The sequence below is a fragment of the Perca fluviatilis genome, chromosome 18 (assembly GCF_010015445.1).
Source record: "Perca fluviatilis chromosome 18, GENO_Pfluv_1.0, whole genome shotgun sequence".
NCBI classification, from domain to species: domain Eukaryota; kingdom Metazoa; phylum Chordata; class Actinopteri; order Perciformes; family Percidae; genus Perca; species Perca fluviatilis.
In genome coordinates this window covers 244,548-272,420 of record NC_053129.1, presented here as the reverse complement: position 1 = coordinate 272,420, position 27,873 = coordinate 244,548, and the positions used below count along the sequence as shown (strand labels likewise).

The 27,873-nt window shown below is 41.0% G+C and overlaps 1 protein-coding gene across 1 annotated transcript; it reads right to left on the bottom strand.

Moving 5' to 3' along the window:
- Positions 1-6,734: 6,734 nt before the first annotated feature.
- Positions 6,735-14,199, bottom strand: gja1b (gap junction protein alpha 1b). The gene is made up of 2 exons (XM_039781149.1): positions 14,046-14,199; positions 6,735-10,431 (listed from the first exon to the last, which is right to left on the bottom strand). Exon 2 carries the CDS (start codon positions 10,413-10,415, stop codon positions 9,249-9,251), a length of 1,167 nt encoding a protein of 388 aa, XP_039637083.1. The 5' UTR covers positions 10,416-10,431; positions 14,046-14,199; the 3' UTR covers positions 6,735-9,248.
- Positions 14,200-27,873: the final 13,674 nt, after the last annotated feature.

Below are 27,873 nucleotides of genomic sequence, written 5' to 3'. Positions count from 1 at the left end.
AAACACAGAGCATAAACACACCGGGATTGTGTGTTAATAAGTAGAATGGTCGGCATTTAACAGTAACAAACTCCACCAGCAGTTAGCAGTTAAATGGATACAAATCACCACATTTGTGCGCACTCGGTGTTAACACAGCCCATCTCTTTTACCTGGCGACAGAGCATCTCTAGCTCGGAGGGCTAGCAGGCCTGGTAGCTGGACAGTCCGGTACACTATTCAGGCATGTTTCCACAACAAAAACACAACAGTCTCTGAACTCACGTTTGGGAGTTCGTGTGAAGTTGGATGTAGTCCAGTTTGTGGTCTAAATGAGCAGACACTTGCAAGCAGGATCCGGAAGTTCAGCTAACGTATAGTATATTGGTGTAGTTAAACACAGAGTATAAACACACCGTGCGAATTAGCGTGGAATGTCGAATTGTCGGGCATTTAACAGTCACAAGCTCCACCAGCAGTTAGCAGTAGCTAGTTGGATTTTATTTCTACACCAGTCTACCTCCACGGGCCGGCGAGAGCAGCCTGGTAGCTGGATAGTCCCGGTTCCGGTACACTGTTGTTCAGGCATGTTTCCACAACAACAAAAACACAGCAGTCACTGAACTCACGTTGGGAGTTTCGTTGAAGGAGGATGTAGTCCAGCTTGTTGTTTAATGAGCAGACACTTGCAAGCAGGATGGCTGGGACAGGTGGACAGCTAGCGTTAGCTTTCCACCTAGCCGATGAGGATGTCCCCTAGCCGGCTAGCGGCATTGAGCGACACCGCTGGTCTCCGTGCAGGCGAAGCTCACGTAGTGTGCCGAGTATTCCGTCTGTAATAACGTTTTCTCCATATTCTCCGATCTGTGCCGATGTATCCCGGTGGTACACACGTCCGGTAGTTTGAATGCACATAATTGTTGTAAATGTTTTCTACTGAAAACCGAAAGCCTGTTTAGCGAAGCTTCAAGATGGCTGACAGTCGTTTTCATTCGGAATACCTCGGCCAGACTCTGTAGTCCAACCCCCTGTGGGCGTGTTGAAAACATACGGAAGTAGATCCTACTACTGGCTGTAGTCCTTTGCCTCTGGCCCAAAAATCTTCCAATGACGCAAAAATCGTCATTTTACGTCATCGGAAGATTTTTTTCCAGGCCCCAAATGCAGAAATCTCTCGTCTCAGGGGGACACGAGGGAGGGAGGCACGGTCATTCAGAAATACTATCGGGTTTCTAATGATACAAATCTGAATGCTAAATCGGTGAAGTATCCCTTTAATGAGATAGTTTAAATAACTTAGTGTTGAATAATAATATTATTTTTAATTGATATAGCATTTTTCAAGTGCTTTCCAGATTAAAAGATTTACAAAATATTAATTAGGAATCAAAAAAAAAAAATTACAACATGAGAGTACAAATTTCAAGCAGCAATGAGCCCATACATAAAACAGTGAAAGTGCAAGATAGGATGTCAATAAAAGAAACATTTATGGAAATGCTTCTAAAAAATACTAAAATGATAATACAAATTCAACATAATTCAATACCTAATGACAGTACATTTCAAATAAAACCAAAAAGAGTAGCAAAAAGAGGAAATATGAAGGGATCTGATAATTAAAAATTTCACTCACCAAAAAATATAACTCCCTAATGAGAACAGTGATGCTAGGCCTTGTACTGTGAGGTCAGGTCTGGGTCTTTTAGTGGAGATTGGAAGTACATCAGGCACAGTGCCTGAATTGGACCAATAAAGGTGCCACTACCCAAATTCAGCAGTTGCATGACATGATAATCAAGTGTGTCTTGGAAATATTTATATTAATACATATATCTTGAAGGGATGACCCTATTCAACAATTTGGTTCTAGAGAAGATTCAACTACCCATCTGACAGTTGAAGCGCCGCAGTGTCTGAAACAAAGGATTATTCCATTCGGGCTATTTGGGGGTGCTGAATGTCTGATTTTACATGTAATTTTTCCCAATAAATCATCTCTCATTTAGGGAAATCTGGACTCTTCCAAACACTCGTAGAACTGCTGGTGATTTCAGAGAGTATCATCACATTACATTTCAATAAGCTCCAACTGCACTGTACTCCTGTACTCCTTCCACATCAGCAGGGAAAGGCTTTGAGAACGGGTTCATGTCCTCCTCGATGGCAGAGAAATCTGCTTTCAGGGCTTAGCACCGCCTAAGACGATTGTGATTGGACCCAGAGCTTTTTTTCCCCTATTGCAGAATGATAAGCAATGGAGCCATATTGTTATGGTCTGGCTATGTGAGACTAACAAGGCTATACAATGTTTCTGTCAGATCTCAGAGAATAGAACCACTTCATAAGTGCCCAACGACTTAGCCAATGTACTGTACATCTGAGTGGTCTGAGCATTAATTTCCGACTAATCTATACACAAGATAAATGTGTCTGTATGTTAAAATATCTATATCAGAAATATGGGTTTCTCTTGAACTACCTAATTTTAATTACCCCCAAAATAACATGGATGATTCCATACAACGGGCTTTGCAAGTACAACAAAAGATTGGATCTCTACTTTCATTGAATTTTGGGTGTTTTATTCAATGTTTCGAAATAGCATCCTCACTGAACGTTGAGGTCATGGAAGGAGCAGGAGTCAGGATGGAGGTAAGTGAAGTTGAACTTTATTATACAAAATCCAACAGGAGGAACAGAGAGCAGGTCCACAGGCAGCACTCCAACAGGTAGGAAATGAGAGTGAGTCTAAAAGTCGTGACACAAGCGTACACATAGACGTACCTCAACATATAGACGTACAAGACCAGACAACGAATGAATGTGCCTCTGCTGCTTATAAAGATGGTGGACTGATGAGGTGCAGGTGGTGAACTGATGACGTCGCTTAACAACGTGCAGGTGTGAGTGATCAGTGCCGATGGACTGCAGGTGTGAACAATGAGTGCTGATGACAGTGAATGGGAAAACAAACTGAAAGTCCATGACAACCAACTGAAAATCCATGAAAACCAACTGAAAGTCCATGTAAATCTGACAGTTGACATATACAAGTCTGTGATTATCCTTCTTTTATATATTATATTAGTCTAAATAATTCATAATTTCTGCTTTTTTTCCCATAAATGAGGTTTATTGACCATGAATTCCAAAAATAAATGTAAGACTAGTGGAAATAAGTTTGTTAGTGGTGTTTATACGTCGTAGTGAAAAGAAGCGTTAAACGTCAAAAAAAGCACCAAAACATTGACAAAAATGTCAGATAAAGTGTTGAAAAAAATAGACAAAAATGTCAGATAAAGTGTTGACCAGGGAGGACCCGCATGCATGGTCGAATGAGTTACACAAGGGTAACACAAGGGTTAAAGGTCCCATGGCATGAACATTTCACTTTATGAGGTGTTTTAACATTAATATGCGTTCTCCCCAGCCTGCCTATGGTCCCCCAGTGGCTAGAAATGGCGATAGGTGTTTACCGAGCCCTGGGTATCCTGCTCTGCCTTTGAGAAAATGAAAGCTCAGATGGGCCGGTCTGGAATCTTCTCCTTATGATGTCATAAGGAGCAAGGTTACCTCCCCTTTCTCTGCTTTGCCCACCCAGGCAGTTGGTCAAGGCCACACCGCCCACCCTCCACCTTGCCCTCCACCCCCCCCCCCCTCTCCTCCTCAATAGCTACAGACACAGAAATGGCACATCCTAAGGAAAGCTCATTGTGGGACTGGCTCTAGTGGCTGTAATTCTGCACCAAGGCTGAATTTCTGGAAAGAGACTTCAGATACAGTATTAAGGGACCACTAAGGCCTATATAAAAGAGACTTCAGATACAGTATTAGGGGACCACTAAGGTCTATATAAAAGAGACTTCAGATACAGTATTAAGGGACCACTAAGGCCTATATAAAAGAGACTTCAGATACAGTATTAGGGGACCACTAAGGTCTATATGAAAGAGACTTCAGATACAGTATTAAGGGACCACTAAGGCCTATATAAAAGCATCCAAAGAGCACCATGTCATGGGACCTTTAAAAGTATCCTACTTTGAAAATTGACAATACATGTTAAAATGATATGGAATTATATGAAAATATGGAAATGATTTATTTGCGGAATTTCTGTGATTGACATAGGGGTATAGCCTGGTTTAACTCTGGTCCATTTCATTTGTACAGAGAGTCTGGCCACTCTCCATTGACAAGTGTTAACTTCCTTGAAGGCGGGGACTATGTTGAAGTTTAAAACTATTGGATCTGCCCAGAGCCACTCTGGATCTGCCATAACCAATCGCTAACATTTGGTCTTGACGTATGTCATGGGCATGTGCAACAAGAGGGGAGGCGGACAACTATCGGCTTATTTTTAGCATCGCTAGTGTTAGCCTTAGCCAACTCCTTCACCACTAACGGAGCGAGCGGGAAAATCAAACTTTTCCCAAACCCCGCGGGGAGGAGGGCCACAACATCATGGCCACCAACACAACTCAGCAAAGATTGTTCTCGCTCGGGCTTTAACTTCTGGATATTTAGCAGCGTTGCCACAACGGACCGAATGGCTTTGCTCGCAACTTTCTAGCGCATGTCCTCTCAACGTCATCGTTCTCAGCCACTCCCTGTGTTCGCTGATTGGACCGGTAAAGATTTGGCCGGAGAAAACGCAAGAACATACCACAAACCCAGACGGAGTACTGAAGGGAAATGAAAATTGGGTGGAAGTACGTATAGGAGGGCGGAGCCAGGCTAATAGGGGGATGCTATAGGACGCAATTTAGACATTATGAGGTTTGGATCATTGCTGGGAGAAACTGGAACTCTTTGAATTTTAATTGAATACCGCTGCCTTAATCTATAATTCATTATGTTTGTACCTTGAACAATGTCATGTAACTCTTGTCTTTCATTATCTGATTCATTGGGTATCTAAGACAACTTCTAGTTTGCTTCTTAAAAATGTCGATTGTCTGAATTTATGATTCCACATCCTAGTTTTTAGTATTTTGTGTTTAGAACATTACTTTGGAACATTATCTTTCTTCATTTTGATAAAGTCTGGTGGACTGGGAAAACACCAGGGACAATGATGGAAATAATTCCAGGACTTTAACATTCTATTCCTGCCAAAGTCTGATATGTTGTACTTAATGAATTGAATATTGTCAATAAATAAAAATCAAACCAAAAACATCCACCACTCTCCCCTGTCTGCACTTCCCACATAACAATGGAGTTAAAGGGAGATTCTTACTCAAAAAGGTTCTCCTCTCCCTCTCTAACTTTGAGCCACATGTGGTCTTCAAGCTGCAGCTCAGCTCTCTGCACACATGTAGTTTGATTTATTACTGTGGAAAGATTAAATAGGAAAATTGGAAAAGCGAAAAAGAGCAGTGACCTTTTATATTATGAAATTGAATTGCATCTCTTGGAAGCCTTTAACCTTTTAACAAAGATGCTTGACATTAGCTTTTAACAAAGCTACAGTATGCTTTAGGACTGAATACCTACTGAGCCCTATCACTCTCCTTTAGCAGGACCATGACTTGGTTTGTGTGGTGTTCAGAAGGCCTTGCCAGTATTAGCTGGACAGTTTCCTCTGTTTTAAGCACATGACACATTCCTTTAGAAATGTTACAAAAGTTAACTCTCACCACAAAGTTATAAGATGTGGTTATATTTGGCAGAACAGGTATAGCTCAACGTATGTATCTAAGGATACAATAAAGGTTTAGCACAGAGGAACATATATGTCACATCTCACTGAAGTATGCATTTTCCATATTTGAATGGAAAATACATTGCACTAGATTTGATTCATTATAAATAAATATATATATAAAAACAAAGCAAGAGAAGGCTAACATTGTGGTAGGAGAAACCAGCAACGTGACAGTTAGAGTAAGCAATGTAATCCTGATGTCACCAAAAACCTAGTCTCGCTTTGGCAGACCTTCCTCCACAGCACTGCGGACGAGGGTCTGGCGAGTCCACACAGCATTCTGGGATGGGAGAAAAACGTGCTCTGGTGAACCAAAGTTTGTGTTATTATGTATTGTGTATTTCCAAACTTAGCGCAGTTAGCGTTGATTCAGCTAGCTTTCACATTAATGATAACATTATTGATAAGCTTACTATAGTAACCCACGTCACTGCTTTTTGCTAAGGCTAAGTGGGCGATTCCATTTGAAAACCCCGTTGGATTAACGGATGGTTGAAAGTGAGCATTAGCAAATATTAGGTGACAAAACCTGCAATAGCTGTAACCTGAATGATTAATAGACATGCTAACGGAAATGTGACTTAGATTTCAGTTTTTGTAAAAGGGTAGGGCATCGTTCCAATTGTGATTCTTCCTTTTGATTGCGGTTCTTTAGCGATTCTCAATTCCGATTCTTTGAGGGGTGGAGTTGAAACGGGTCACATGCTTATTTCACAAATAAAAGCAAAGTTTTATATTGATTCAATGGTGGTTTGCAGTTTGACAGAGCTTTTGCAACGTAAAATAAAGCCACACTAGAGCGCCGCTTACTGTGCTCCGTGGCTGCAACACAGCAAGCGCCTGGCCGCTACGGAAACCAAAACTTTAACGCATGTTAAATTTGGAACCGATGATCGGATTTGAAACCAAATCCTCCAAATGATTCCAATAAAGAATCGATTCCACTTGGAATCGTAATTTTTGAAACGATTCTGAGTAGGAATCGGTTCTCGATGCCCAACCCTATTACTGACTGTAGTGAATGAAACCAATCAATCAGTGATTAGGACAGAAAAATATTTATTGGTTAAAATAGCTTTTCACAGATACAATTAATGAGTTTTTGCTTTGCTATCATGCACTTACACTGTACAACAGTGGATCCCCATAGATTAGCATTGTCTGAATTATGGCAACAAATGGACTATTGCTTCTGTTCTGTCAATGGAAGACATCTCTCACAGAACCAGCCAATGACACCAGTGGTCAGATGTCTGGTATTATGCACTGTAGTGATTTCTGTGTTATAAAATAAATTAGTAACATGTGATCAGAAAACTCTTACCACTAACTGTGAGCATCATATTACATCTCTATCACCAAGATCTCAGTGCAAATGCCATTGTAGCTGAAAGATCCATGACACATGTAAGTACCGACAAAATGATGAACAAATGACAGAAAAAAAAGGGCAACAAAAGAAGTCCAAATTGAGATTTATCCTAGTGTTTGGTAGTTGTGGAGCTACATTGGCATACATTTTAATATAACTGACTAAATATTAGTCCAGATCTATAAGCAGTTTTCTAAAAAAAAACTCACATTTTTATTGTGACACAGTTAGCTGGATTTACAGTACTAAATATCTATTTCTCAAGCAGCAACGGTTACATTGAGTCTGAAAAACAAAACGATACCTACAGAACGAAAAAGAAAAAGTCATTCACTCAAATATGTAAAACACAGATAATCATTCTACTGTCTTTCTCTACAGCCCACAAAAGATGAAAAAAAAAGATAACACAGTAATAAAGCCTTTCTTAATGGAAGCCACATAAAAGCAGATCAGAGTTTGCTGTGTCACAGCAGCCCCGCCACTCTCACAAACACCCCAAAAAAAGACAAATGAAACCACAAAATGAAAACATAACAACACATAAATTCAAAGTTTATCAGGAAACAACAGTCTATGCTGACTGACAAAGTTACTAAAGAGAAAAAAAAAATGTTTTTACTATCAATAAATATACAGTTTGTGGGGAGTTAATGTAAGATGTTTTCTGTGGGTAAGAGACACTGTATAGTAGTCATTTTTTTTCCTCTTAGTGGTGGGTGTCCTGCTAAGCAATAAATATTCACTACAACTGATATTAAGCATTCTCCCTAAAACCCAAGTCCCATGCAAAGGATGAGCCAAGTGGTAAACACTTTACATGTAGTTGTTCTTTGTCTGGACGATAACAATAACTTTTGTTATGACTGAAACTGGGATAAGATCGTATTGATGTAAGTGAAAACAGAAGAAAATGTATTAATAATGTTGATTCACAAATAAATGCAGCTCTATAATGCAAGCAGGCTGTCAAAGCAACTCAATGTAAGTGTGGCCGAGTCCATCAAACTATCTTTCAATGCAAAGGTACGTGTGTGTGTGTGTGTCTCAGTAACAAATATTCTGCTTTATTACATCATGGATTTTATGTTCATATGTCATACTTTCGGCCACTTTTCCTGTTGGTTAATGCTTCATTGATGAGCTCACACACAGCTTTTTTTTTAACAGTGCACCGAGTGATCCCACAGGATTGTACTCAGCTGAAAACAACACCATGGATCATGTGTTCAAACAGCTAATATGACTTATGGTTATCACTTTCCTCTCTCAGGAGCTAAGGTGGAAGTATTGTGACATCATTCTGCAGTAATACCTCTTGGGGGACGAAGAAAGGGAGTGACTTCAACACTGGAGACTTTACATCCTGTCTCCTACCAAAACTCTGTCTTGGTTAACCATAAAGGAGACCAACTAAATAGTTGCAGTTACCTTCAACTCAGGGGTGGCAGATTGGTTCACCTTCAACTTACTCTTTCATAGATTTGTATGACATAGATAATTTGGCTAAATTAGGGATTTGGGAAATGTGGGTATCGATACTTGTGTCATGCCCTACTTGGACTCTACTTTTCTTTTAGATTATTTAACAGGGACAATGCTCATTGATCAACAGAAGAAACAAATTAAAGTTAAACCAGAGTTGGCTAATCTGGTTACATGTTAAAAGACACAACTAAGAAGGCAACCTGTTGAATAGCTGTCACCATACCTTCAAAAAGTCAGCTATGACAATGGTAAGTAATATGCTGTCACCAATAGGAAGAATAGCAGAAACTATGAAAAGAAGAAAGAAAAAAAAAACAGAGTGTTCCTTTAATGTAACCTTGGCAAATCAAAACCAGACCAAGCACGTTGACCAGTGTGGTCCTCTGTCCTGTTACACTCCTGTGGCTGTTCTGTTCTCTTAAAGCTGGGTTAGTGCCACTAAAAGATTATGGTAAAAGTCACTGGAGAAAAAAAAAATAACATTTGCAACTTGTACCTTTGACAGTGTTACATAACACGTTTTTTAATGTCTCTTTGAGTGACTAAGAGTCTCTATTCTGAAGACAGTGATTGAGGTCAGCCCCACCTCTTACATGAACCTTTGTGATGGAGTGTTTCCTGATTCTCTGGCTGCAGCCACACAGAGGTGGGGGGACGAGGAGGAGGAGGAGGAGGAGGAGGAGGAGGAACCAGGGCTTACACGTCCAGGTCGTCTGGCCTGGCTCGGCTGCTCATCCGGCTGCTGGCCCGGCTACACGGCCTGGCGTCCATCAGCGCCAGCGGCTGCATCTCGTGTCCCGCCGTCGAGGAAAGTTTCTTATGCTCTTGGGTGTCATCTGGGAAGTCAAAGGCTTGTGCATGGGAGTTTGAAATAGTGCTTCCTGCACCGTTCTGGCCGAGCCGGTTTTGCTCCGTGGAGTAGTTGGCCCAGTTCTGCTCGTTGGCCTGCTTATTATAATTGCGGCACGAGCCGGTTCCACGCTCCCCTGTGGCCAGTTTGTAGCCTGGGGGGGACATGGGTGAGAGCGGGGCAGTCGGGGAGGAACAACCGTTATAGTAGGCGTACTTGGTGGTGGACAGCTCTTTAGGGGTGGGGCTCAACGTGCCCGCACTAGGGTAGAGGATGGGCGGCTGTTTGCCCTTCACGCGATCCTTGATCCTCTTAAAAAACACGTAGAAAAGCTCGATGACGTTGAGCAGCAGGGACACCAGCGAGACCACCAGCATGAAGATGATGAAGACCGTCTTCTCCGTGGGACGGGACAGGAAACAGTCCACCCTGTGGGGGCACGGGGACCTCTCACAGGTGTAGACTGCAGAGAGGCTGAAGCCGTAAATGTACCACTGGATGACCAGGAAGCCCACCTCGAACATAGACTTGAAGAAAATGCTGACTATATAGGTTCTGAGCAGAGCCCCTTTCATCTTGACTTTGCCGTGCTCCTCGATGCCATACTTTAGCTTTTTCATCTCGATTTTCTTCAGCGGGATGTCGACGTCGCCGCCGTCATTTTGCACGGCTTTAAGCTCCTCCTCCTTCCTGTTGAACTTCTGTTCCTTCCTGTTCAGGTAGAAGACATGAGCCAGGTAGAGAAGTGTGGGCGTCGACACAAAGATGATCTGGAGGACCCAGAAGCGGACATGGGAGATGGGGAAAGATTTGTCGTAGCAGACGTTCTCACAACCAGGCTGCTGCGTGTTACACTTGAACGCGGACTGCTCGTCTCCCCAGGCTGATTCCACCGCGGTGCCCAGGACCAGGATCCTGAAGATGAAGAGGACCGACAGCCAGACCTTCCCCCCGGCGGTAGAGTAGGCCTGGACCTTGTCGAGCAGACGGCCCAGAGCACTCCAGTCCCCCATTCTCAGGGAGTTTTAGCTGGTGAAAAAGAAAAAAATCAAAAATGAATAATGTTAAATTGGCAATTTAACATATAATAATTTTACAGACAGCACCAACTTTTAAAGGTTTTGAGTTCAGGCTTACACAGATACAGTAAAACACATGTATGCTTAAAACAGTAGTTTGAATGTTTAGGGAAGGTCGACATCCTCAGGATTCTTGTCGTTTTGGCAGCATTATGTGATTAAACAGTATCGTTATTGAAGGAGACAAAACTAGATGTTTCATGACGCAAAAAAACAAGCTAATCCAATTACTGAGAGCAGCGGCAGAAAACACATTCAGGTCACTTTATGCAACACTGCCCTTTAAATCCAGGCAAGGATATGAAATAAGAAATTCAATTTGAATCATTACATAAAGGGAAAGGTACTTTACTGTCACATACACATAGCGAAATTCATTCTCTGCATTTAACCCATCCCTCAAGGGAGCAGTGGGCAGCCAATCACAGTGCCCAGGGACCAACTCCAGATCTGAGCCAGTGCCTTGATCAAGGGCACTGACCGGAGAACCTAGTACATGTTTTTGATGGTGGGGGGAAACCGGAGCACCTGGGGGAAACCCACGCAAACATGGGGAGAACATGCAAACTCCACACAGAAAGGCCCGGAACGACCTGGATTCAAACCCAGAACCTTCTTGCTGTGAGGCCACAGTGCTAACCATGGGGCCACCGTGCTGCCATCAGGGGTCTTCAACATTTTTTAAGCCAAAAACCCCTTAACTGAAAGAGAGACGGAGCAGGGACCCCTACTACATATATCGTATACAATTTTGTTGCATATTAAACTGGACCTACAATAACGTGTAGGTTGGCCTAAAGCCTTTACACATAACTTTTCACAGTGCATACAATACTAATATAAGCTTTTAAAATAAATAAATAATAATAATAATAATTTATAATAATAAAATAAATGTTGGCATATTCATATATTTATACATCATGTTTTATTGTTAAAATGTGGCACAGTAAATCCAGTAAATCAGCTTAACTGTATCTGTGGATGGCTACCTTATCTATAAGCCACATAAAAAAATATATGTCTTTACTAATAATATGTCAGATTCATGTGTATTTATATTTTTACTTTTTTTTTTAAAGCATTAAACATTAATTTGGCAGCCCTCCCTGCAGCTACTCTGACGACCCCCTAGGGGTCCCGGACCCCCTGTTGAAGATCTCTGCGTTACATAAAGAAAATCTTTAACAACAATCTAGTATTAATCAAAAAGAAAAAAAAAAGTGCTTCAGACTGAATTGAAAGAGCCAGTTTAGGGAACCCTGAAGCCCGATCAGTCAGACAGACGATCAAATCATGGGCCCGCAGCGATTCTGTGGTAACCCCTCCAGTAAAGAACGATGGGTGAAATAGGGACGTGTAGGGAAAAAAACATAACCTAATATTAAAATGCATTATGCATAAAACATCTTGAAAACAGTTCTAACACTAACTGCTCTCTAAGGGGAAAAAATACCTACAGTCATCAACCTGGTCAGTGCTAAAGAAAAAAAACCCAACATATTTCAGTCACGTGGGGGGGTGCTACCAACAGTAGGCACTTCCAGCCTCTTTCTCTCAAAATCTGAATTGTGTCAAAGTTTATGCATGTTAACAACTCGCATTAGTCTTCATCCCTCTACTTAACTATTATGCAGTAACAAAAGTATCTGCTTCAACTGCACAAGGTTAAAAACTCGAATCTCAGTCCTCCAATTTCTCACTAGACGAGGAGGAGAGAGAGAGAGAGAGAGAGAGAGAGAGAGAGAGAGAGAGAGAGAGAGAGAGAGAGAGAGAAAAAAAGAGGCACACAAAGCTGGATCATCAGCTGACCGAGCTTGTCCGTTTCGGAGAGAACAGCAGGACATCTCCTGAATGCTGTTGTGTTAGCAGAGATGTTCAGACTGAAGTTGCTGGAAGACGGGAAAAAAAAGCGCCCTGTGAAGCCCTGCAGATACAGAAGAACATCAGTATGACATTAGCTCCCTTTGACAGTTCACTCCTCGACCACTGCGGCACAACTCATTTCAGAGCTTTCGAGGATGTCCCAACTTCAACTGACTTACACTTTTATTTCACTGCGACTAAAATAGAGTCACACAGACTACTTTTCTCATCCTCTGTAAAACTACCGCCCTCGTAGGTCCCAGTAAGCCACGGCCGTCTGCTGCCGACGCGGCGTTGATGCAAGTCTCAAAGCTTCAGAACAATAGAAAATGACTGCCGAGCTACTCTGGCCCGGGTTGTCCTTAATGTGAATTAACACACTCCAAAAAAAAACACAAATGAAATAAATTGGTTATTCAGCGCGAATCTCAAAGAAGAGGCCCTTAAAGTGGTTCTATATGATTTTTTATTTTTTTTTGGGGGGGGGGGTGTCTTGAAGGGGTTACCAGTGGGTCCTCAGCGAAATTTTTTTTTACTATGGTCTAATGACAAACCACAGATTGTAAAATCACTTTCACCTTCGCAGCTGAAACTTTCCATATGAAATCACTGGTCTTATCAGCAATCTGACGGAGATTTGTAGACTCCAAAGTGGATCTCTTCCCGCACTCTGACATGGAAATAACTAAGGAGAGCTGTAAAGGTTAGAGCAGATCGTATGACGTGAAGAAGAAAAGCCTCCAACAGATAAAGCCATTTTACTACAGAGAGCAGGGAGAGTCTCAACGTGGAAAAGTAGGAACCTTCAGTTCAATCCACATGGGGCCAAACTAACCGCATGTGCCCTTCCACTATATCCCTAGGACCTGGAAAACACACAGAATGCATTGTCATACTGTATATATCACCTATAGTATGTGGAGAGTCAAACATGAAGAGTCCAAAAATGGGAGGAAAATCAGAAAAACTATTTGTTGTTGTTATTAGACAGAGAATATCCCGCCACTTTCTACATGACTGAGTTTGTCTGGTGAAAATGACAAGGACAGGAGAGAACAATGGACTCCAAAACAATGAATTTCCCAGCAGACCTCTGAGATCTTACTGAAAACTGTGTAGGGTGGTCTTCCATGACAAGTCACAGGATATAAATTAAAACAATGATTGAGCATTACAGTCTTAAAGTTTCCTGGTGTCTCGGGGGCAACTGCTCGGTGTTTTTCCTGGCTCATGGGAGAATCTTTAAATATAAAACCGAGCATGTACTTAAGTTAAAAGTCCAGGGGACAGATCTGTGGCCCACAATGCAGCATACGTTAAAGCCGTTCACAAAAGCAACAGGACGTTTTGGATTGGAAAAAGAAGAAAAAAAAACCCGCATCGCGCTCAGTGCGCCTTATGGATGAAGCTAAAAATGTATCCAATAAATCAAACAACTTTGACTCTATAGTTTTAACACATGTTGCTCCCTGTAGTTGTGAGTCTCGAAAAGGTCTTTCTAAAAGTTTAAGAGACGAAAATAGGAGCCAGACAAAATGAGCGCTTTAACAAACAGTGGAGGAAAACTGTCAAACTTTATACATTGCGCTGCGTATAGTTTAGAGCGCACCGGAGCTTTTCCGACTATTTCTAACGGGCCAGAAAGTTTCTTCAGACACGTTATTTTACAAATCTAAAAGAAAAGTTGCTCTAACTTACCTAAAAGTTCCGGAGAGAACGAAGAGGACCCAGAGGGACTTTCTCCGCCACTTGTAGAGAGTTGAAATCCAAGTTTGGGACCTGGAGGGGAACTGAGTGGAACTTATCAAACTTTCCTTTTAACGGTGAAGTTAAAGTCACCTGATCTCTTAAGACCAAAGCCGCTGTCTGCTGGGAGGAGAGAGAGAGAGAGAGAGAGAGAGAGAGAGAGAGAGAGAGAGAGAGAGAGAGAGAGAGAGAGAGAAAGGCACACAGAGAGAGAGACAGGGAGGGAGAGAGATAGAGATAAACACACACAGAGAGAGAGAGAGAGAGAGAGAGAGAGAGAGAGAGAGAGAGAGAGAGAGAGAATTTGAAAAAAACTTATTCAGTGCCTACACCGAGGACAACGAGCTTCCTTTTCCGTACGATAGAAGTACGACATGGCTAGCAGCTAAATATGTCTTCTTCTGCTACAATAAAAGGCAAAAATAAGTAGATAATTGTATATATTATTATAATTATTTTTGTTTTATTCTTTATTATTATTGTTTCAACATACCTTTTGAGGGGCATGCACATTGTTTTTTTAATATCTGCAATCATGCTGTTTACTATCAGATGTATTTACTCCAATAAAGCAAATTTAATTTAAGAGAGAGAGAGAGAGAGAGAGAGAGAGAGAGAGAGATAGATAGATGTGATTAGATATAGATAGATTTGCCATACAAATATATTTATTCAATGATATAAAGCCATCCTGATATGGTGTTAATGTACATATAACTGTTTATTGTGATTTGTCTGATGCTTTGGCAACATTGTTATTGAAACTGTCATGCCATAAATCCCCTTGAATTGAATTGAGAGAGAGAGAGAGAGAGAGAGCGAGAGAGAGAGAGAGAGAGAGAGAGAGAGAGAGAGAGAGAGAGAGAGAGAGAGCAAAGACTAGCTGTGCAGAGACAGTTTGCTTTATTGTTTCCTTCAGAACAGATCCTCTGTAAGGAGAAAACAGAATTGACCATGTATGGCAGCTTCAGATCTATATTGTCAGGACTGTCGTACTTCACACACTTTCACGTGTATTGTGATCAGTGGACGACTGTAACTAAGTAGCTACATTTACTCAACTACTGCAGTTTTTAAGTACTTTTACGTTACTTCTGACACCTAGAGTTACTGTGCATATTTAACACTTATTCTTAGCTTATTCAATATAATGCACTGTGACAGATTAAACTACCCAATGTAATTATTACATGATTTAAATGCCTTATACTATCCTACCATGCCTGTTTGTAGTTCTTATTTGAACTGCCTTTTTTTCTTTTTTGTATTTTTGTGTTTTTAGGTCTTTTAAATTTTTATTTCCATTGGTATGTTATGTATTTTTCGCTTGCTCAATTTACTGTTATGGGTCTCAGTTTAACAATTTTAATGTAAAGTACTTTGTGACTTTGTCTGAAAAAGGTGCTATATCAAATAAAGTCATTATTATTATAGTTCTTATGCAGCTTTTCTTTCTTTCTTATGACAGCTAATCCCTACAGTGGTGTTATTTTTGCATTATTATTCTCTATTATATTTTAGAACGCTCTTATGATTAAAAAAAAAGTTTTTTCAAAGCTCCACGTTTGTGTAATTTCTTCTGATGCCTTCTCATGCTCCTTTGCTTTGAAATGTTATTATTATTATTAACAATAATTAAAGCACCATTCCTAAAATAAAACTAAAACGTTTGATAGTGAACTGTTCTTCTGTATTGTGTAACTTTCCATTTAAACACCTGGGTCTCCCATGTTCTTGATGAGTGCACAGCACCACCTTGTGGTGGAAATAATGCAATGCAGTTGAATGCATGGGAACGCTATTGTTCATGTAGTAAAACATAGTTTTAAACAGACTGAACATGTCTTAGGGTTTAACAGGCCTATTAGCTAAGCAAGAGGAATAACAGCACAGGTCACTGGCCACACACTCACACACACACACACACACACACACACACACACACACACACACACACACACACACACACACACACACACACACACACACACACACGGCAGATTGGTCAGTACTCTATCTGAAGTTCCTGGTGGGTTTAATGATGCCATGTAAGTCAATTTCAGTAGATTTGTTCATATTTCTACTTCTATATTTCTACTACTTCCACAACATTTCAGTTCATGTATACTCTTAATAAGCAGTAAACATTATATGAAGTTTAGCGTAAGTTCATTCAGGAATATTTTTTTTATGAACTTTGTTTATTGGGTTTTTTACACAAATTGACAATACAGTTACCATGCTTGTGAGTGACAGTGAAATGATATATGATAAAATAACTAAATTGGATGTATAACAAATAATTGTAAGACAGACAAGCAAAACAGTCAACAGTCAGCCTGGTCTTATCTTGTGTACCACAGTAAACATTGCCTCACCCTTAAGGTCAGAATATAGAATATAGAATATATATATCATATATACATATATGATGATTTCCATCTCAATAATGTTAAACGTCTAGCCAGCGATGTTACAAACGCTATCAGCTCCGCTTGTAGCTTAGATCAAGGTAGTCTATATCCTTGACGCTCCACTTCTGGGATTGCTCCGTTGCCGCCGGAAAATCCACCGGATTTCACTTATTTAGGCCGGATATCCGTTGCCTTGGTCTTCCTTTGTGTTGGCATTTTAAACTCTGGTCGATTTATGAGGACTATGATTAACCTTTTCTCAGATCTCTATCTGTCCAATCTGAGTTTTCTGTTGCACGACTAAAACAACTTTTAAACGTACATGTTCCACCAAAACAAGTTCCTTCCGAGCCTATTCTGCAGCTTTTCTCCGGTGCTTAGAAATGCCCAAGACGATTGTGACTGGTTTAAAAAAAATGCCAATAAACCAGAGCACATTTTCCTCCCATCCCTGAATGCTATGTGGAGTAGCCAGACTCTCCAGCGTGCCTTGGAGGAGGGTCTGGCAAAGCGAGACTAAGATCAAGGTAACCGAGAGAGGCAAAAAAGAGCAGCAATGGCATCTGGCGTGATAAGTGTCCCATTTACCTCTGTCAAAGTGTTAATGATTGCAGTCCAGTAAGTGTGAAAAGATGACCACGACCAAAATATATGAATGTGGTTTGCTGTTGTCTTTAGACATTTTTCACAAGAGTTGTCAATATTATCATACATTTTAGAAAGTCTAACTTTGTGTCCCATGCTTGGCGCAAACAGATGAATTATGCACCGGTTTAAGAATATACCGCCAAAGTTTCTTCGAGATGGCCTCCCTTAAATCCTCCTCCAGAGAGCTTTTACAGTGTTAAGAGAAGTTGAAGATAAGCCTAGAATACGACGGTAACACTTTATTGAATGACTGTGCATAAGACTGACATGACACCGTCATTATTATGACATGACACCTGTCATGAACATGAAGGAGTCATTTTGAGTATTCATGACTGTTGTCATTAAGTGTCATTTGGTAAATTATGACACTTTTAATGCAAAGTTAGCATTGTCCAAGATGTCTTTGTCATGACAACTTGACATTAACGAAGACAACATTCTCAGTGTTATGACAACTTGACATTAAACTAGACAATATAACCTGTCATAAATATGTCATGACAGGCCTAATTATTAGACTTTAATAATCAAACTTTAATAAACTATTTAGCTTTATGTGTTAACATTACATTAAACTGTAGAGTATTATAATTGTCATGAATATGTTTCCTTGACCTCAAGTAAAGTGAAACAATTTGGACCTGTCATGAAGTTTGATTTCATCATCAAATGCTTATGTGACGGTGTCATGAATAATATCCTTGACCTCAAGTAAAGTGGAACCATTTGGACTTGTCATTAAGATGTCTTAAAAGTTATGAGACCAGTTTGATGACAGTGAATCCAGTACCAAGGTGATTTATTGAGTTTTGGACTTGTTGCTAACTATAGTTAGGTGCTGTAAGCTTGGTTAGCTGTAATGTTACAGCTGTCCAATTAGCTAGCTGACTCAGCCCTGGGCTGCAAAGAGCTAAACCCGGAAAGAAAACCATCTCGATAACATTAGTGCCTTCCCTGTTGTAAACTAGCTGTTTTTAGTCCCGGTCTGGTGACACACGCTCCGCTAAAGCGAACGAAGCTGCCTGGTGGAAACCCAGCTTGCATTGGCTACTGTAAATGTTAATCAATATCTGTGACGCGACAAGTCCCTCCCTACTCGTTGCCTTCGTTGGTTTGTTTGGTTAGGTTTAGGCATTAGGAGTGAGATTGGTTAGGGTAAGAATACCAGGGTTGGCCAATCAGAGGCAATGTAGGGCAGGATGTGTCTTCACCATCAAATTCACTCTGCAGTATGCATTAGCTGATAACAGAGCTTTTGGTGTTGGTGACCACGGCTAGATGGATGGGACCAAGCACAGGGGAGACCAGTTTTACAACTGAGAATACACTACAGAGAGGGTTTTCTTTCCGGGTTTGGCTCTTAGCAACCCTGGGCTAAGTCAGCTAATTTAACAGCTGTACAGCTGACTGAATTCACTAGCTAACTACAGTTAGCGGTTACTTTAGTAAGCTGCTGTAAGCTAGTTTTAGCAACAAGAAACGTTACGTTATCTATTCAAAATTCATTAAATCACCTCAGTACTGCATTCACTGTCATCAAACTGGTCTTGTAACTTTTAGGACATCTTGATGACAAGTCGAAATGGTTCCACTTTACTTGAGGTTATGGATATTATTCATGACACCTTCATATGAACATTTGATGATAAAATCAAACTTCATAACAGGTTCAAATTGTTTTAGTTCACTTGAGGTCAAGGAAAAATATTCATGACACAATTATAATGTCCTCATGACAGCCAATGTAAAAACCAATCACTTAACTGTACGTACACACCGCCGCCAACTTGAGGACGTTTGTCAGAAAGTACGGGGAAGCTTTTTGACGCTTTGGCCGCTCTAACGTAGCAGCGTTCTTCGATCATGTTCAACACACGATTGAAGAAAAAACACAAGCACCCACTGCACGGCCAATACATTGACACTAGAAACCTTTAATAAATTACATATATAATGACAGAATTTGTATTGGTTGTTGGTCGCAGCGGTGTCTGTTAGCAGTTAACTCGCTCGTTAGCCGCTGAACCGCAGCAGAATGCAGGCAGAGCGAGCAGCCGCCAGCTGTTGATCTGTGCAGGACTTCACTTTTCACTTGTCATCATGATGTCATGATCTCAGACAACGGTAACTTTGCATTAAAAGTGTCATAATTTACCGAATGACACTTAATAACAACAGTATCATGAATACAATGTGAATACAATCATGAATACTCAAAATGACTGCTTCATGGTCATGACAGATGTCATGTCATAATAATGACAGTGTCATGTCAGTCTTATGAACACCCCTTCAAATAAAGTGTTACCCTTCCTATATATATATTAAATCACACCTTTCCTCACAGGGGCCTGAGTAAGAAAGTCATTCAGGAAGATTTCTTTGCTTCACATGTTCTCTCTCTCTCTCCCAATCAGCTGCATCCACCTTTCAGTTCCCGGAAAGAAGTAAACATGTTATGGTTTTGGTGTTTTGTCTTATTTTGGTAGTCTGTTTTCTGTTTTGTATTTTGCTCAGTTTCCTGTTTTAGTTTGATAGTCTGTTCTCTGTCTTGTTTTGTCTAGTTTTACTCCCTGTGTTTTCCCGCCTTGTTTGACTACTCTGCCCCGCCCTAATGTGTTTCACCTGTTTCCCAGCCTTGTCACCTGTGTTGTGCTTCCTCGTTAGTCTGTGTATTTAGTCTTTGTGTTTCCCCTTGTCCTTTGTCAGATCATTTTGTGTGTTTCCCAACCGTGTTCTCTCCTGTCATCTCATCCGTGAGTTTTGTCAGTTGTTTCAGGATTTCCTTTGTTTTCGTTATTCTGTTCTTTTGTTGCTCACTTCGGACTTTTGTTTTTGCCTGCTGGATTTTTGGATTCCTTCTGTTGTTTAGACTCCTTGTTTGAATAAATCCTCAACCTCTAACCTGCTGCCTGCCTTGCCTCTGCATTTTGGGTCCACCATTCCCTACTCCTCCCTGCTACACTGTAACAAAACATGGTTGAGCATTTTTCCACCAATGCGTAGGACAGCTAATGTATTATCTCGGCAGGACTTTTCTTAGGTTGGAACAGCCATGGATATTCCCTATTGTATTGGATGATTACCTGTAGCCTAATAATGTTATAAAACTTTATTTTTCTCAAAATATCACGACTCCTCCAAATCTCAGAACACAGATGGGATTGAACATGAGCAGAGAACTTGCTGAAACACATCTGACTAATTACAGTCCAGGAGTTTAATGTATCCATGATGTGAATAAACACCACATGCACATTTAATGAGGTTATATCCCCAACAAAAGATGCAAAAGAGGAGGGAAGAGTAAATCATGCCTACATGTGTGTTGACTCCGTCAGCAGAGATCATTAGAAAACTTGATATAAAGGAGAATTAATAGTTGAAAGCAATACAGAATGCCTGAGAACCTAACTGCATTATATTGCATTGTGTTTTATCTTTTATTCGGATCCCCATTAGCTGTTAACAACGTAGCGGCTACTCTTTCCTGGGGTCTACATAAAACAATCACAACATATACATAAAACACCATACATACAATTTTACATACATTTAAAACAAGACTTATGAAAAGAATATAATTGTGTACATGTTTTGTAAATTAGCGTCAAATAGAATTACATCACACTCCGACAATAACATCACATTCCGACAACAATAGCCCATCATAGTTAGATTAACTAACGTTTAGTTATCGTTTAAGTGTTTTGTAAGTAGTCTTTTAAAACCGGCCTTACTCGGTGCCTCCACTCTAATAGTTGGCAAGCTATTCCACATTTGAGGTGTTGTGGCTGTTTACTAAAACAAATATTCCTAAAAGAATTCATAAGGTTGCATGCCAACCTCTTGTCTACTCTACTCTGAGTTATGATAAATGAATGCTCAGATGATCAGTGTCTCCTAGATAAAAGTAACATTGAATTACTGTAAACTCACAGAGTAAAAAATGATGCAGGTGAACTCCTTTAATAAGTCATTTTAAAGAACAAGTGAATCCTGTCAGAGAGGGAGGGAGAGGTTCAGGCTTAAAGGAAACAAGACAGCTGCTACATTGCAATGAATATTTTCATAATCATTTCAAAAACATCTTACCTTATTAAGCTACAAGAGCAGCTTTCTCAATAATTCACTCTTCTCAACGACCATATCGATGACTACATCTGAGTCCAATGACATGAGAATGTCTTTCAGTGGCCATCATCATAAATGCTTCCAGTTTGTTTGCTGACAAAGTGCATACTAAGTCTTCTTTTGATGAATTTGAGTTTTGAAAACGTTCTTTCACAGGCCACCTGAGTCAAGGAAAGGGTAAGCAGTAGAGGTAGACCGATCAATCGGTTTTGCCGAACTATCGTTATCGGCAAAAATCCATACCGATAGTTTTTCCTGGTTGCGTCCATTGCTGGAGCGGCTGAGAAGTGCGCGCTGTAATTCATTACACAGTACGCGAGAGCTGAGAAGGGTCTGCGGGCATCATGCATTACAATAGCGGCCTCTAGAGTGTCTTTCTAGCCTTTACAGGTGATTTTCTATCCAGCCTGGAACTTGTGCCTTTTTTCGGGGTTGTTGAGCATTAAATCCAAACTGTTACATCCAAGATTTATCCACTTGATGTCCATAGTTCATCACGTTTTCAGTCATTTCTGCCTCTAACTCCGTGCTACCCATAGACAGTAGGTGCTACCGACAAGGGAATCTCCCATGATGCCTTTGTTTATGTTTTCAACCAATGGGAAGGCAGGTCCGTCACACATTACGCCTTATATGGGCATCCAAGCGAGAAAAACAAGTATAGTGGGAAAGACAGATCCCTCCAGGTCAGAGATCGTCTGTTACCGTTCTAAACCAACAGTTTAACTGTTTTTATTTGTTATTTATTACTTTTTGTTTCAGTTTGAATGAATGTCTTTTATTGACTTCAATATTTATATTTATTTCATTTAGCATGTTTTCATGGTTCAATACAGTTTTTTTATTTTTATAATAAAGTTCAGCACTGTTTTACTTGGAGTGTCATGTTTGTTTTTATCCAGTATGAATTCTAAATACTATCGGCCGATTAATCGGTTATCGGCAAATACGGCCCAAACTAGCTATCGGTATCGGTAAAATCCAGCATCGGTCGACCTCTAGTAAGCAGGAACTTATATGCAAGCTCAAGAAGATGATAAGCACGTGACAACATGTTGAACCGCCTGAGTATTTCATAGCAGCACAGTGGGCAATTTTTGCAGGAGGCACAGCTTTTATGCACAATGTCAGTCTCTTCTTCCTGTCCTGTCGATACATCCTCCACTGTTCTGGTCTTGTACTCATCCAGATGTGATGCTTTGAGCCTGTCCCATTGTCCTGCTAAACTTTTAAGTTCTGACTGTAGATTGTCCACTGTAGCTGTGCTGTCAGATTTGATGAGGCATTTACTTAGGTCTTGAAGTGCCTGACTGAGAAGAGAAGTGACCCTGATCTGCTGAAAGTTCCTGGGGTCCAGTCAGGCCAAATCTGCAAAAAAAGAGTGCCATGTGTCATAAATCTTCTGTGAATGGCCTCAACAGCTGTATCAATAATTGAGTGGTGTACATTGACCTCGTAAGCTCTCTCTGCATCACTTAGAGGCTCGTCTTGAGCCATCTCTCCAGCCCTGCTTTTTGTTTTCTTTGCTCTTTTCTCTGGCAATGCAGTCTCTACCTCAATGTCTGTTCCTTCCTCCCTTTCTTCAATGTTTTTATTTGTCCATTTCACAAAACATGTCCGCCGCTGCCTTCACACTTGCTAAATCCCTTGCTATGCGTTTGAGGCTCTCTTGTGTGGCAATCACCATTCAATGGGCAGAGAGGATGTCCATCCCTTCTGTCTGGAGGCACTTGGAGACTGGAGTAGTTTGGTCAAATATTCTCAGGAATATCTTTGCAGTTAACACAGTTTCATATTTAAGAAGACCCTCTTTAAAGCCTTGTGCTTTGGTACGTACAGTTGGCTTTTCATGCACCTTCTTTTCGATGGCTTCCAATGTGAACAATACATCAGTGAAAAGGCCATTCTCTAGCTTTCCAAAATGTCCAGACACTTTTTTGAGTGCCTCATGTTTGGCCCACCATCTTGTCACAGTTGACGATCCATGATCTACACGCTCCAACACCTGCCGTCTCTTTCTCACCTGCTCTCTATGAGCAGACATCTGACTTCCAGCTAACATGCTGCTGATGTCTGCTTTGGAGCACCTCAAGAAAAAAGCTTCAGCACAATTTTGATGTGCTACACTTTTTTCATGCTCCTCTGTGCGCTGGTGCATATGTCTCCAATCTGACATTCCAGTCATAAATATGCTGGTGTCAGTTGTCTTCCCAAAAGCCATACACACTAGGGCAGGGCATGAAATTAACAACCGCCCACCCGCCAAATGCGGTTGAATTTTGCAATTGGCGGGTAACACTGTCAATCTGCCTGCCACTTTGGCAGGTAGCCAATGAGAATTGAGTGATTCAGATGCGTAACTATCGGTAAGCAGGGTATGCGGTTGCTTACGGGCCTGGTCCAATCAGGGGCCCGCATCACTGGAAGACATTGATTGACAGCCAGGGCTCTCTATCGCATTTTCATTACTAACACAATCCCGGCAGTCCCACGTGCAGCCACTGACCAACCGCGAGTGAGAACGGGTAAAATTAATTTCCTTGTTTCTATTATGAAGACAAGACGTGTGTCACTCGAACATCTCACATTTACCAACAAAACGTACAGTGAAAGACCGTGCAAAACATTTCAGACCGTCCTGCCAACATGTATACATTCTAACATCAATGTACGCTGTAACGATTTTTCACTCTGAAGTCTGAAGCGGCTGCGGTTTCAATCTTGTCAGCTGTCTGCAGTGGGCAGGGCTGTTGCTCCGTTTCCCCCGCGACTGACGCGCACAAACACACATGGAGCGTTCATGCCACCTCGGAATAACAGGGACCGCCCCCGTGGTTACGTTGTTTTTCCGACTGGTAGCGTTCACATGGTCGGGATGCGTGTTCTTCTTCTTCTGTTACATTGGCGTTTGGCATAACAACTTTTTGCATGACCTAGAGCCTAAAACATCAGGTGTGTGAAAACATGGAGGCCACAATAACAAAAAAAACATATTATGTCTGTGTATGTTTATTGGCAGAGGCATTTGTCCACAATAAACAGTTTATTGTCATTAAAATATGTTCAGTGAACCAAAGTCGCCTCCATCAGACGTCAGTTGTCAACAACGCGTCACCAACTGCGAAACTCTGTTAGCAAAATCCAGCCCGAGTTTCCCACAGGAAGTTACGTGAATGGTGACGTTTTCACTCGGAAAAACGTTTTTCCGATGTCCACGAACACACGGACAATCACACAAGGTGGACGCAGGAATAAACGCAGATGAGACCTACAGGATGACCTAAATTGAGGACAGCTACTTTATTGTAAGTGCAATGTAAAGTTAAAGTCCAATAAGTCCTATATTAAACCGTATGAATGTGTGTCCTAGCCCAGGATAGGGAATTAACTAACAATGTAAAGATCAACAAGCCACTGACAGATATCTTCATATTTGATTAATTCAATAAATTATTATTTTGTGTCTTAAATCCACCAGCTGTTCTCATATTATACCAACATCATCATCCTGAGCCTTTTTGGTAAGGTTCCTAGGAAATCTCAGCCCAGAGTAATTAATTAATAGTACTAATTATTATTCTCCCCAAAACAAGTTTCCTTTTTATTTATTTTTAAGAACTATACAAAAAAAGTTGCAATTTTTTTGCAACAACTCATGTGTTATGTTCCACATTCACCAGTGTTGTTTTGTTGTGGTGCACGTAGGCCACTCCTGATTTTGTCAGTCATCTTATCTCTTATATGCAGTGGTGTAACGAGCCAACACCGGACCCCTATGCAGTATTATCAAGGCTGGCCCCCCTACTACAGCACGTGATGACGGCGCAATGTCCATGAGTAGGCTACCATGAATAGGACAGGATAGGATCATAGAGACACAGCAAGTCCTGTTTTTCACCTTTATGAGGCAAAAAAACAACAACTGGCTGGTAAAAGGTCACTGTGGCTGTGACAAAGTGGCCACAAAGTGGCTGGTGGTCAAAAAGGTTAACTTCATGCCCTGCCTTTAATGCATCTGGCACATTCTAGATAGAATAAGATAAAAACAACTTCAACACGTTTCGGCTTGCAGCCTTCTTCAGGAAGTTACAGGCAGAAGAGTGGGCTGAAACAATTTAAAACACCAGGTGTGAGCACATCAACAGGTGTAGCCATTCAGCAATCAAGGTCAACCCCTCCACATCAGTGTTCACTCAGTGTATCGCAAAAAAATGCATGTTGTCAGCAGGGGGCATCGTCCCCAAAGGTCAACAGGGTGACCTATCAAGACAATGAAAAACATAAAAAGGAAAACAAGCCAGAAGAGGAGAGACATGTCGAAACCAAATCAACAGTATTACCATACAAAACAGAAGGTACATAAGACCAGTGATCTCAGGCACTGATAGTCTCACAGAACCTGTTTCAAAATGCATTGATTACTTCCTTAAACCTATTTTACCATCTCTTCCAGCATACAGACCCTTTCCAAAAAATTAGAATATCATGGAAAGGTTTATTTATTTCCATAATTCCATTCAAAACATTAAACTTCCATAGATTATAGATTCAGGGCCCACAACTTAAACGATTTCAAGTATTTAGTTGTTTATTTGTACATAATTCGGGCTTCCAGCTCATGAAACCCACGAAAAAAGGATTTCAAAAAATTAGAATACTGTGAAGAAATCAGCCCACATTTTACAGGGCATGAATGTTTTAAACTGAGTGTCACACACTACTCATCTACTAAACTCAAAAGCACCTGCACAGGTTTTCCCAGGTGTCATTAAATTGCTTCACTTTGGTTCAATTTTCTCAGTTAGGATCATTATGGGGAAGACTGCAGACTTGACAACTGGCCAGAAGACCATCATTGATACCCTCCATAGGATGGGTAAGCTACAAAAGTTCATAGCTAATGAGGCTTGCTGTTCACAGAGCGCTGTGTCCAAGCATATCAATGGAATGTCTAGTGCAAGGGCAAAATGTGACAGGAGAAGATGCACCAGCAGAAGAGCTGACCGTGGGCTTCAGCGGATTATCAAACAGAGAAGATTCATGAATCTGGCAGAGATCAAGAAAGAGTGGAATGAGGCGGGAGTCACAGCTTCAAAAACCACCACATTCAGACGCATCCGGGAGATGGGCTACAACTGTCATGTTCCTCGGGTTAAACCGCTTCTGAGCCTGAGCCAACGTAGGAAACGTCTCAACTGGGCCAAGGAGAAGAAGGACTGGACTGTTGGCCAGTGGTCCAAGGTCCTCTTTTCCAATGAAAGTAAAGTGTGCCTTTCATTTGGGAATCAAGGTCCAAGGGTTTGGAGGAAGACTGGTGAGTAACAGAACCCAAGCTGCTTGAGTTCCAGTGTGAAATATCCACAGTCAGTCATGATTTGGGGTGCAATGTCCAGTGCAGGTGTTGGTAAACTCTGCTTTCTTAAATCCAAGGTCGCCGCCTCAGTCTACCAGAATGTTTTAGAGGACTTCATGATTCCTTCTGCTGATGATCTGTATGGAGATGCAGATTTCATCTTCCAGCAGGACCTGGCCCCTGCCCATACCGCCAGAAGCACCAAAACCTGGTTTGATGCCCATGCCATCACCGTGCTTGACTGGCCAGCCAACTCGCCGGACCTAAACCCCATTGAGAATCTATGGGGTATTATCAAGAGGAAAATGAGGGGCACCAGACCCAAAAACAAGAGCTGACCGCAAGCATCAAGGAAATCTGGGCTTCCATAACTCCCAGGCAGTGCCACAGGCTGATTGCCTCAATGCCACGGCGCATCGAGGCAGTGATTAAGGCAAAGGGATTCCCTACCAAGTATTGAAGATTGACGTATCGTTTTGAAAGTACCATATTTTGATTGACTTGTACTTGGTAGGTGTCTACGGTCCATGAGCAACTATAATCTGTCCCAGCCACGCTCGCGTCTAAAGTCAAGAGGGGACCGTGCCTTCGCTGTTGGTCCTAGGCTGTGGAATAGCCTCCCCGTCTCCTTGAGATCGCAGTCCTCTTTATATGAGTTTAAACTCAAACTAAAGTTTTATCTCAAGAGCGTGCATTTCTCTAAATTCTTAGTCTATTTGTTTTTTTGCTGTCTGAAGGATGTTTTATTCTATTATTTTTCTTGACTCTTATGTGAAGCACAGTGGTCAACTTCTGTTGTGTTTACTTGTGCTATACAAATAAATGAAATGATTTGATGTGCTCCTAATTTCTTTTTTTTTTTTTTTTGCAAAATCTGAGAAGTAAATGGTGATTTCTTCACAGTATTCAAATGTTTTGAAATCCTGTTTTCGTGGGTTTTATGAGCTGGAAGCCCAAATTATGTACAAATAAACAACTAAATACTTGAAATCGTTTAAGTTGTGGGCCCTGAATCTATAATCTATGGAAGTTTAACGTTTTGAATGGAATTATGGAAACAAAGAAACTTTTCCATGATATTCTAATTTTTTGGAAAGGGTCTGTATATTCAAGACCCTACAGCTGTCCTGAAAAAGATGGAACAATTAATCAACATAGGACAGAATACAATACTAGCTACTATGGATGTTGAAGCACTAATATAGAGCATCAAGAAGGCATTGGAATA

Excerpts from the sequence above, each read along its gene's own strand:
- gja1b (XM_039781149.1), bottom strand. The coding sequence starts at position 10,415 with ATGGGGGACTGGAGTGCTCTGGGCCGTCTGCTCGACAAGGTCCAGGCC.